The sequence below is a fragment of the Hippichthys cyanospilos genome, chromosome 6 (genome assembly GCF_059441005.1).
Source record: "Hippichthys cyanospilos isolate Australia breed blue-spotted pipefish chromosome 6, RoL_Hcya_1.0, whole genome shotgun sequence".
NCBI classification, from domain to species: Eukaryota; Metazoa; Chordata; class Actinopteri; order Syngnathiformes; family Syngnathidae; genus Hippichthys; species Hippichthys cyanospilos.
In genome coordinates this window covers 20,890,243-20,902,609 of record NC_142374.1, presented here as the reverse complement: position 1 = coordinate 20,902,609, position 12,367 = coordinate 20,890,243, and the positions used below count along the sequence as shown (strand labels likewise).

At 43.5% G+C, this 12,367-nt stretch overlaps 1 protein-coding gene across 1 annotated transcript in view; it reads left to right on the top strand.

The window, feature by feature from the left end:
• The window catches only part of cspg4 (chondroitin sulfate proteoglycan 4), a 69,234-nt gene that overhangs the window by 39,130 nt on the left and 17,737 nt on the right, over window positions 1-12,367 (top strand). The window contains exons 2-3 of the mRNA XM_088417309.1: window positions 7,998-8,161; window positions 8,410-11,964. Of these exons, the coding sequence (XP_088273435.1) occupies window positions 7,998-8,161; window positions 8,410-11,964 (3,719 nt within the window). The remainder of the gene's footprint in view (window positions 1-7,997; window positions 8,162-8,409; window positions 11,965-12,367) is intronic.

Genomic DNA, 12,367 nt, shown 5'->3' with positions numbered 1-12,367 from the left:
GAGCTCGGCGGTTTCGAGTGTTTCCGCGGCGCACACAGGCCCACTTTGTGTCCTGCTTAGTCATAAAGTTAAGCAGGGCTTCAACTGGCCACAATGCTCCTGTTCACATTTGTTTGTTTTACAATGCCGTTATGCCGAGTGAGATCATCGGCGCGTACGAGAGGCTTTTTAGTGGCGCGCGTGATGAGCCGACTTGCTGCGAAATGGTCTGCGTGCCTTATTTGGATTTTTGAGAATGTGCCATTGTGTGAATTTCTGTACGGGCACAGTATATCTTTGTCGATGCTCGACAATGTGAACATGGAACCGAAATGGAAATATTTTCACTGGCAGCGCGATTAAGTCAACCAAACGTGACGTTTTCTTTCCGAGTGAGTAGGATTCATGTTAGGATTTTCCATATGTTCAGATTTAGAAATTCCAGCTATATTGTAGTCCCTCATTCACAGCCTGGCTGTTTTGCAAACATTTTTGATGATTATATCTCACGTTTGTACTGATAGTTTCTGATGGGTTTTTAACAATCTGCTTTTAATTAGATTAGTATGGGACGGATTGGAATGGAGGGAGGAAATAGTAAAACCCCAAAAAAAGGACAGCCATATGCAGAGCTGCTGTCTGCCACAGCTCACACTCACATGCAAAGAGATTTGGCACATCACCCCATCAGCCTCTTGGACCTATAAAGTATATCTAATACACAACCTACAATAAGTACAGTATTCTATGTAGGGCTTGAAATTAATTGAAATGTGTTGAAATCATGAAGGTAAAATTCAGATTTTGGATTTTATTGAGCAATTTTCAAAAGACATATAAAACGAGTAGAACATCCAGGTAATTCTACATAAACTTTAGTTGATTGCACTGAAAATACCAACGGGAGGTTTATCCTGCACTTCACATGGTCTCGTTCTTAAAAATAAACATTTCAACAAAATGAGTAAATTCGCAGTTGTTGCTTGTATTCGCTTTGAACAGCGCAACTTTTAATGTGTTGCAGTTTAACCTTTTAAATTTTTACTGACATGATTTAATCCTTTAATCGATTTGCCCACAGCCTCAAACAGGTCACAGCGGACCAATGAAACTCCCCAAGTCCGCCCTCATACAGAATATTCATGAGCCATTGGCACTGATGTGGAAGTGTGCGCATACTGTGAAGGAGGAAATATAAGCAATATAAGCATCTTGGATTGAGTTTTTTGACCGTAGGAAACGAGCGGCATGAATACAGCTGTTTCTGCAGTGTGACCCCTGATGCACTTTACAATAAGTCAGACACTTTGCCACGTAATTTAGAGTATTCGATTAACCAGATTTTTTTTTTTTCTTGGAGAAATTAGAGAACAAATCATACCCATAAAAACTCCACACAGCAACAGCGATTCGAACCCGAACCTCTCAGTAGCGCAACAGACATTGCCAACAGCATCCCAGCGACTTCTGAGATTCCACTCTATAATATTTAATAAATCAAGTCAGTTACAAAGAAAATCCCCTCCCGTATTGTAACTCTTCAAACAAAGTTGCCTTCTTCCCCCTCCTTCTCCGTAGCGAGCGAGCCTTCTAAGAAAGCACAAAGCCAAACAAGAGGGATTCTTTCACAACGATCTTTGCACGCTTTCTCTTCCTCTCTTTCGTCGTCTCACGCATTGACTTTCTGAAACTCTCCATTCAATTTGAGCGGACATAATTTTTGGTTTCGGGCGCCAAGCTCTCCTTGTCACTTTGGGTTTATAAAAGACAGAAAGCGGTGGAATTTTAACGGTCGCTTCCCTGCCGTGTCGCCATGAGCCGGTTCTTTTCAGTTCAGACCTCCTGAGTTCTTGCGACCGTGTCTCGCTACCACGCGGAGGTGGATCAGGGATGTGAAAAGGTGTCCCGTGTGATGCTGAGTAGGCTTTCAGGCAGCTGTGAGAAATGGCTCCTCCAAGCCCGTAAAAGTACGTCCCTGACCACTTGTGAAAAACTTGGCGGCGGCAAGAAGGGGTCCATATTAAGTAGTGCTGTCAAGGAATGCAGAGTTGTGGCTGTAGTCGCTATCGTGGACTGACTGGAACTTTCCAGCACACTTGAGTGAGCAGATATGTTGCATCAAAACAAGCTTGTAAAAGGTGATATAAAACAGGGGTCCCCAACCGCAGGTCTGTGGATCAACTGGTACCGGGCCACATGGGCTGCAACCAAAACTATTATTTAAATTATATGTCTAAGTCTGAATGATATTTTATTTTGAAAAGTGGCCGGATTCTCTTAGATTCGTTTCTGTCACTCGAGAGTCAAAACTCACGGAGGAAAATGAGTGAACAGACGTCTTTGGAAAATTTGTTTGAGAAGGGGAAAAGGCTCAGTGAAAAAAACAGAACAAGAGACGACAACCGAGAAAGAAAAGATCGCTTTAACAGGCAATTCCAGGAGGCTTCACTTGATATAAAGATTTCTCGCAATAAGGCGTTTGAGGACTACTCAAGCCAAACCAGCTGAATCTAGCATGGACGTGCAAGAAGACGATCGCGTACAACGGCAGCCTTAAACATCGACATACTGTGTGATGTAGAATGTTCTGCAAAAACCGCAAAAAAAAAAAAAAAAAACACTGGAGTTGACCGGATTAACGCAACACACTCCAGGTGTCATTGTGTCCAATCACTCCTAGATGATCCTAGATGGATTTTCTGTGCACCTTTGATTTGTTTTGTGCCATTTCTGTTTATTATTTGGAAGGAATTATACCACCGCCGGGCACAGACCGATCCGTGGTGATAAAAAGGTCGGGGACTACTGGGCTAAAACAAAGCACATACACTTGGATCTAGAGCTCCAGTCGAAGCTCTTGGAAGTGAAATAACTTCACAAAGGACTGTAGGTCAAAACTAAACTAAGAGGTTTTACAAAATCTCACATTTACAGATGCCTTGGAATATTTGCAGTCTTTCCAAAGATCGATCACAATGTACTGCAGTCCACAAACCATCTAGGGGAAAGTAAGCGAGAGACCCTCATAAGAGTTTGCAAATCATGTTAACGATTGAGTATTCCATTCCCGAGGAGCTCTAGCAGTGTATGTACATTCTTCTTAATAACACCCTATCCCTGGTGTAATTACCCAGAAGCCCTTGTGCCCTCGCTCCACAGCCGCAGCCAAAGCAAAGGAAACAAATGAGAAACATAACCACTATTTATAGGCTTAAGCACGAGGGGGTGGGTTGTTTGGATCCCGGGCGTTGTTACCATGGCAAATTTGTGCTGGAGGAACAAACTGTGTTTGCCACTGAATATCATTTTTTTAGAAAAAGCTCAAATCATATTTCAAAGCACTATGATGAAACACTTGTATGTGTCCCTGACTGAAGACTGAACAACACTTTGAAACAGTTGCTAAAACAGTTCTTCGGGGCAGGCGCCCGCCACTGGACATTATGTTTTCGCCTGGCAAAAGCACGATTTTTTTCTGGCATCTACTGTTGCCTTGTGAATTGTTCAATATCAAAACAAACAGATAAATGAGGTATAATCACATCCCTTTTGTACCTAAGAGGCAGTCCAGGCCAAGCAAAATAATGTATAATACTTAGGCAAGGGGTCACCAAATCCGCATTTTTTCAGCGTAACCCTCCTCTGCTGCACCTGATTCAAATGATCATGATAGTTATTGTGCTCCTGCAGAGCTTCCTGATGAGCTCAACAAATGAATCAGGTGCAGCAGAGGAGGGTTATAGTGAGAAAATGCTGGGTAGGTGCTCTCAGGGACAAGAGTTGGTGACCCCTGATTTAGGCAAAAATTAACCCAGATGCTGTCTCAAATGGACACTTCATTTTCCCCATTACAAAATCCGATTAAATATTGAATCATTCTCAATCGGGCGATCAATCGACTTCAATATCGCGCTTCCCTTACGCTAACGTTTCAATAAATGACCGCCTCCCTCAAATATGTGCCTACATAGTTACTGTATCCTCTTCAGTTCTATTTAGAGGCCCGTCTCAAACCCATGTCCGAGAGCCAAATTACTAGGAGTTACAAAAAAATATATTAATTAATTAATCGGTCGTTGTCAAACTGAGAAAATGTGGGGGTCCACTGTACAGTTGTAAGATAAAGGCCACATGAAAATATATATAAATTGACAATAAAAAATTGGGATTTTGGCCTCAAGACCTGCAGAGTAAATCCAGTCCAGGTTAAGTGAATCCTTTCAGACTTATGTGATCCCTCGGTTCATCTTACTTTTCCGGACATGCGTCGAGAGACCAAAAAGAGCGCGCAGGAAGAGGAAGAGGCAGCGGAGGAGAGGGCAAAGAAAACAACAAGGGTTATTCATCAGGTCAGTCGTAAAAACAGAGAGGAAGACTCTGTTTCCTGAGTGCATCAAATTAACGCCATCTGCACTGGCCCGAGACCAGCATCCTACTTGACCCACAATTAAGTAGTGTGAAGTGGTTCGGAGAGTAAATTAGCCTGGAGTTAAACTTGCTTGATGTGCCCTTCAGGATGGCGAAAGGACATCAACACATTCCCAGCACGATCCCGTCAACCCAAAACCTTGAGTTCCGTACGATGGTTTGATATCATACAGCGAAAGAAAACAAGCTTTTGTGTTTCCTTTCATCGAGTAGGTACGATTCCTTGGACGCAGTGGCAGGAAAATCGCTTACAGAAGGTCTGGGAGTGAAACAAGGCGGGTCATTTAGACAGATAGCGGTTGGAAAATAAGCTTCTCCTGAATGTAGCCCTTTCTGCGTTGAGGTTTACTCGTCTTGGCGGGGGGGTGGGGGGAGCTAATGAATTCCAGGTCGAGGTACGCATCGGAAAGTGGCGCTATTGTGTGAAACGCGACAAAATGGGATCCTCTCTCTCAAGACAGAGGCAAGCAAGATGAATTTCAACCAGAAAATCCCCGGGCGCAATTGTCTTGGCATTGGTCTCTCCTTCCGCGTTTTATCCTGGTGCTCAGCGAACAATCCGACAAAAGCTCGGCTTTAAGAAGCACCGAGCTCATTCAGGGTTTCTTTGTTAATGCAAATGACTAAAAAGAAGATATTTTTTTTTCTCGTCTATATTGCAGGCTCACTCTAGAGGCTCCTGTGCAATTAGCAGAAGTCGTTCATCTGGAGTACCTTTGCCATAGAATCAAATACGGGATGTATATACCATGAATGAGCTCAGGCAGCTTTGTGTCCTGCCTCTGTGCGCTGATCCTGGAAAATGGCTGCTGCTATTCACTTAACTCCCACATATTGGCGGATTTTTTTTTTTTTTAGGGGAACCCAACCTCCTTATAACACTGATATGGCATTTATTTAAGTGCTTTATAAATTTCGGTAAGTTGATCTAGTCCTTGGAAGCTCATTTATTCATTACGTTTGCGCGGAAAACAAAGTAATAAAAGTTTTTCTTTGCCGCCATCTTCTGGAATCTGGAGATAATTATAAACCCTTTGGCATGGGGGTGCCAATTACTCACTGACACCTAATCCATGGCCAGTGTTCAAGGTTGTCTGCTCTCGGTGCGCAGACCTTCTGACAGAATGAATTAAATATCTACCGTTCAATCTCGGTTAATTATGACTAAGTACGTGATTAGTTTTCATACTACTCTTCATACTTACTCAGTTTGGAAATAAGTCAATGTAAGTAAGTATGTGTTGTTCAAACAAAAGGTATGCGTTGTCGTTAACATGGATTTTTGACTGTACATTTTGTAGGGTACATTTTACACTGAAAGTAATATAATTGGTTCCGGTTTTTAGTTTGAGGAAAATTTTACATTTGAACTTAATCTGAATATATCTTCCTAGAGTAAATTTCATGTTGAAATGTCACCGTGTTTAGATTAGGACCAAATTTGTCTTTTAGAGGACACTACTGTCACAACTTCTGAAAAGCTTTTTCGCCAAAATCAACCTGACGCTGATGGAATGTCCAGCTTCAGTGAGTGCTTCCACATTTTCTGTGTGTGCTTTATGGCGCAAAGCCTTAAAAATAATAATAATAATAATAATAAAAGGACGGGGTCAGTACAGATGGTCCTTCTCTGTCTGTGTATTTTCATAAAGCACTTACTGAAAATGTGGAAGCGCTCACCGAAGATGGGTTGATAGCCCAACTCTGCTACTTTAGATATCTGCTACAAAGTTTAAAATAGAAACTTTCAGACCCTCTATGTCCAAGCCGTAACATTCAAATCAAGTTCCAATCATTTGTAATTCACTTTGTAGAAAATTTCAGGTGAATATACCGAAACAATCGTAAAACGAGACACGGCGAGAAGCTCAAGACAACAAACGCACATGCTAAACACAACACCACTTTGAAAATCACCAGCAATCTTCTCAATCGTTTTCCGAGGTTCACTTTACGTGTTTACTCAATACGCGGTCGATGATGGCTCTCCATGTGGTGCAGTTTGAAAGAGTCGCTTCGGATATTTATTTTTGGTAGGGCAACAACATTCATTTTCCTTGGCTGCGTGAGCTCGCTTCCGTTCAACAATGCGTGATGGAGGGACTCGCTGTGTGTGTTTGGCTCGATGCTGAGTCCACTCAACGTCGCCTTGGAAGCACAAACGGATGCCTCTTAGTCAAATCTCCCAAGCATGGGCGTGACGACGGAGGATTTCGCTTCCGCTGACAGCAAATGCAACTGATTAGCTTGCTGAGGGTTCAGTGTAAGGATGAGATACTAAAAAGGACAAATGCAAGCATCGCCCTTTTGTGGTTGGCACGGCAAAAGTTACAAAAGTAACAATCACAGGTTTTTACAGTAACTCCAAGACTATTTCTGCGTGAAATCAGCCTTCCTGTACTTTAAGAGGATCACAAACCTCGTCAAGCTGTCTGCCCAGCAAATTGGCGTATTCCTATTTAGTTTTCCGATAATCACCCATCGATTTTTGGAGTGCGGGAAGTTTCCCAGCTAGAGTACCCAGAGAACATGCTACCCAGCTATTGTAACCCAAAATCTCTTGATTGTAAAGCTAAGCAGTAAGTGACAGTGCCGCTTCGAGAAAGAAATAACATGGCTAATTAGTTTCAAAACCCGGCAAAAAGCAGAGCAGGAATTGTAAAAAAATTTTTTAAAAAATGTTAAAGTATTCGTTCATATAGTCAGATTCTGGTCTTGGTAGAAGTGCAATTACTTGCGTAAAAAAAAAGTACTCTAAAAGTACTCTAAAAAAGTAAATAAGTCAAATGCTCCGGATTGGTTAGAATTTCGCATTTTAAGCAGTGTAATGCACTAAAATTAAAGTATTCATGCTGTTCTGAAAACAGAGTAAAAAAAAAAAAGCAGATAATGTATTAAAATGTAGTGAAATCATACAGTAGTGTGATTGTTAAATAGTAAAGTACAAAGTATCAGAAGAAAAACTTAAGTATTTGTACTTTGCTACAGCCCATCTCTGATCTTAATACACATTACATTTTGGAAGTAACTACTGTACTGCACATTAACATATTTTTTTTCCCCCACATGGTAGTAGCCTATTGAATGTGAATGTTTAAAGCCTTGATTTCTAATCTTTTGTTTTATCACATAATCGAGGCTGAGAGTGTTTTTTTCATGATTGTTTTTTCAACTATGGTGAGAATGCAGCCCATGGCAGCATGCCCATCAGTCTGTTGATTTTATGGAAATAGTCTCATGGGAAAGTTCTTCACAGTGTGATATTGTTTCCAAATCAGCTTCAGTGTGTCCTTACCAGCTTCCATATCGGCCGCTGCTCATGGAAAGCCCCCTTTTCCATATATCTCGTAAATGTTCAGGGGAATCCCAGGTTGCGGAAATAGTTTTCTTGGGCATTGATCCAGCGTAATCTTGGCTGCGCAATAGGAAATAATTGACTTCCTCCATGACTTCCTGCATTTGCTGAGGGCCCTTTAGAGCATAGTTGAATGCTGAATTTACATGCCATTAGAAACATATTAAGAATGTTTGTCCTCAGAAGGGGTTATGACTGATAAACTACTTAAGTAAGGTCTTGTTTTTCCTCACAGAATCCTACTTTGGGGACAGCTACTGCAGCATCCAAACCTTCCAAGATGTCTCCACCTTCCATGTGACGCTACAGATAAAGACGAGTCGGAGAAGCGGCTTACTGCTCCTAGCCGCTGGAATGGAGGACTACTTGTTCATTGAGCTACTAAATGGGAAAATACAGGTGAAGGACATGGACATATAACTGATCTTGAAATTTCTGAAACAGTAAAAAAAAAAAATTTAAAGCGTTGCATCGGAAAACTGAGCAATTCAAATTATGTCAGTTGGAAAAACAAGTCTTGATTGGATATTGTTACCAAAACGATCACAGCTATTGTAAAGTGATGGTTTGGTAAATTTGCCGAACAATCGGAGGGTTACGTTGTGACGTGTAATATGAATGACGTTAATTCTGTCATTTTTCTGTAGGCTCGGATGAACATGGGTGCAGAGGAGGTGATCCTGACATCGTCTCAAGGTCTCCAGCTGAACAACCTTCTGGAACACAAAATTTCCCTCACGCTGCAGGATGCCAAGCTCACCATGACAATTGACGAGCTCTTCTCCACATACCTCCCTCTTAACGATGACGGGGAAGAATTGAACATTGACCAGGGTATTTGGCTGGGAGGAACCGGAGATCTTGACACTCCTTACCTTAGCAATGCCATTCCACCTTTCCGTGGCTGCATGACCAAGGTCAAATTCGAATCCCATGAATTTGATATTCTCGGCACACTCTTTAAACAATGCCATGACACAAAGGAATCCTGCAGCAGCGAATTTGAAGCGGGTGACGGAGAGGCGACCAGTTTCAGCACGCCGGATTCTTTTGTGTCCTTTCCCACTTGGAGCGGGGCGAGCGGCGCTCCAAGAGTTTTGGAATTCCTCATGAAGACAACAATTGAAGATGCCCTTCTTGCGTTTCACCCCGGGAGAGAGACAGATTTTATCGCTATTGGTGTTGTGAAAGGCTACCTCAAAGGTGTGCTGGACTACGGCAAAGGCATGGAAGTGCTGGAGAACAATGAGGTGCAGCTGGATGACGATCAGTGGCATAGAGTTAAGGTGCAAGTCAGTCAGGATTCATTCGACATTAACATAGACAGCCAGGTCGTCTCCCTTCCTCTTGACTCTACTCATAAATTGGATTTGGTTGGAAATTTATATTTAGGAGGCATTCAGGCTAAAATGAAGGATGTCTTTCGTGCGAGTGACTTATTGAATCGCGCGGAAGAAGAGATGACCGCTGAGTCGTTCATCGGATGCTTGGGAGAGATCAAAGTCAATCAGAAGGATAGAAGCCTACAGGACGCGCTGGTGACCAAAGACGTTCATGTCAAATGTGAAGGAGAGGACTATGACTATTCCAGTTATTATGACGTTGACACAACAACAACATCCCCGCCGCCTCGGACCCGGTACGTCGACATTGAAACCGTAGAACCACATTGCTCCCCAACAGACAACACGCCAGCGGTATTCAAAAATGTGACCAGGCTCCTCGATGCATTACCTCTGCTTGTGCCAGAAGGTGGAGAGGTTCTTCTAGACCTTGACCACCTGCGCCCGACCTTTGACCTCAGTGCCGCAGGTTTGCGTCAGTCCCAGATTATCTTTTCCCTCAAGACTGACCCGTGGTACGGCCTGCTTGATATGGACATCAACACAAAACGCACACAAAAATTCACTCTTATGGATGTTGTCAACCAGAAAATCAAGTACATGCACGATGGACACGAGAGACATGCAGATCGCATTCACCTAGAAGTGGTTGCTACCAGTGATGGCTACCTCCCAGAGTGTCTTAAAACTCCTCAAAGTTACGTGCTCCCAGTTGAAATCATTCCTGTCAATAACATTCCACAACTGAGCGGGGAAGAAATCACCATCACGGAGAATGGCAAGACGCGCTTGAGCCCAAGTCTTATCAAAATCACAGATTCCGACACCCGTTGTGACAACTTGGTGGTAACCGTGACATCTGAGCTTTCTGCTGAAACCGGTTATCTCGAGAAAATTCAGGAACCAGGAAGAAGCATCACAGAGTTTACTTGCAAGGATCTAAGAGAAGGGGCTATCTATTATGTGCACAAAGGGGGCGAAGCCAATGCAATTACTCTGGAAGTATCAGACGGTCAATCTGTCAGCCACGCTGTAACTTTCAAGTTGGCTTTGACTCAGCCACATATGACCGTGGTGACTAACACCGGACTTCTCCTGGCTCAAGGCAGCAACGCTTCTATCGGCGTTCACAATTTGGCAGTCCTCACGCATCCCCGTAACGGAGATGTCATTTATAACATCACACAACCGCTCATATACGGGGAACTGAAGATCATGACGAGTGATGGGATGCTAAAACCAATCACGGAGTTCCGTCAGTCTGATCTGGATCAAAACTACCTGAGGTACTTCAGCACCGATTCCAGTGACCAAGAAGATGTTGTTGTTGAACGGATTCAGTTTGACACCCACCTGGGCACGTTCTCTCTCAGAAATAACACATTTTTGATCAAGATTATGCCCTCTCCGGTTAAAATCTCAACCTTGGTGCCAGGGGAGATGCAGGCCGGTGAAGAGCTAATCATCGGACACACTGAACTTCAAGCCGAAGTGAAAGGAAGAAACCCAGACCCGGAAAGCGTCAAGTACATTCTCGTCAAGCCTCCATCACTGGGTAGCCTCCAGTTACTGGACTTGGAGTTGAATGAAGGCGATACCTTCACTCAGAGAGACATTTTGGACAATTATATCAGCTACAGAGTTCTTGTGCGAAGAGCTGTTGACACGACAGATCAATTCCAGTTCAAAGTTTTTGCCGAGGATCAGTACTCTCCTTTATACACATTCCCAATCAACATCCTCGCTGATGCTGATGCCCCCGTTCTGACCAATGAGGTGCTAACTGTCTTACATGGCAGCGAGCAGGTTTTAAATCAAAATTACCTTTGGGTGGAGTCAACCGGCTCTTCGGATTTTATGTACCAGATCAATCAGGAACCAAAGCACGGGCGGCTCATAAGGGACTCCCCTCCAGGGCAGCCGCGATTTGAGGGAGCCGTTAGAGTGTTTAGTAATGAAGACCTCCAACTGGACAGACTCATATACCAGCACGACGGTTCCAGCACAGATAGGGATGAATTCCACTTCACAGTATTCGATCAGGGAGCGGACAAGTTTGGGGTCCAGGAAACTGTACGTGACATCTTTAGGATATCTATCCAAAGCAAGAACGAACACGCTCCACTGCAGGTTGTGGATAAAGTTTTCAACGTTGTCCGCCATGGACAGCGTCTGCTAACAACTGATGATATCCAGTTCAAGGACGACGACGTAGGGTTTAATGATTCCCAGATTGTCTATGCTCGCGAGGGTATCCTTTCTGGCAATATCGTCGCCGCGCAGAATCCCTCGCAATCCCTATTCCGTTTCACCCAAGCTGACCTGCGTGGTAAAAAGGTTCTCTTTATTCACCAGGGAGCCGACCAGGAACGCTTCCCGCTGCAAGTGTCTGATGGCTTTCACAAGACAACCGCTCTGCTGCAGGTTCAAGCGGGCGAACCCTACCTGAGAGTAGTCAACAATACAATGATTGTCATTGACCACGGAGGCACCAAAACCCTCAACACGACATTGCTGAGCGCCGAGTCCAATATGGACATCAGGGATGAGAGTGAGATTAAGTTTCAAGTGACATCACCTCCCAGCGACGGCAGGATTATAGTAAGCGGGATCGAAGCTCAAGAATTCACCCAGGAGGACTTGAAAAAGGGCGTGGTTTCCTATGAACATAATTACGAGAGCCTGAGGTCAAAGGACGCCTTCAGCTTCACAGTCCGAGCAAAAGAAAGATCTGAAGAGGGAACATTCAGAATTAAAATATTCAAACAAGGTTATCTCTCAGAACCTGAAGTGATTACCAATGCGGTCATCATTTCCTACGAGGGCGAGCACACGGTCATCAACTCTGATTTTGTCAAGGTAATTCTAATCATCCCCGTAAAAAAAACACGTCATGTCGAGCAAGAATTAGGCTTTGATTCAACTGTTTCAATTTGTTTACCTTGTGTGTTTAGGTTTGGCAAGCGTGTGACGGTATTCTCGTTATCATAGGGGATATATAAGTTTATTTGATGTGATCCGGCTACTTTTTTCAAATGGCTCATTGCAGCGATGCCTCCTCTCTAATCTACATTGCAGCCACATGAAAGCCGTGCTAAATGTGACGGCACAGCCACTGCTTTTAATCTAGTTTATGTACTAAATTGCACTCTATTAAGTGTGGAAAACAGAGCATTGCGGATCCCGTGGGGAGCTTCCTGAAGCCCGCTGTAATTTGTAAGAAGGGCCTGCCTGCAGTTCGTCTGGAAAGCAGCTAATGGGA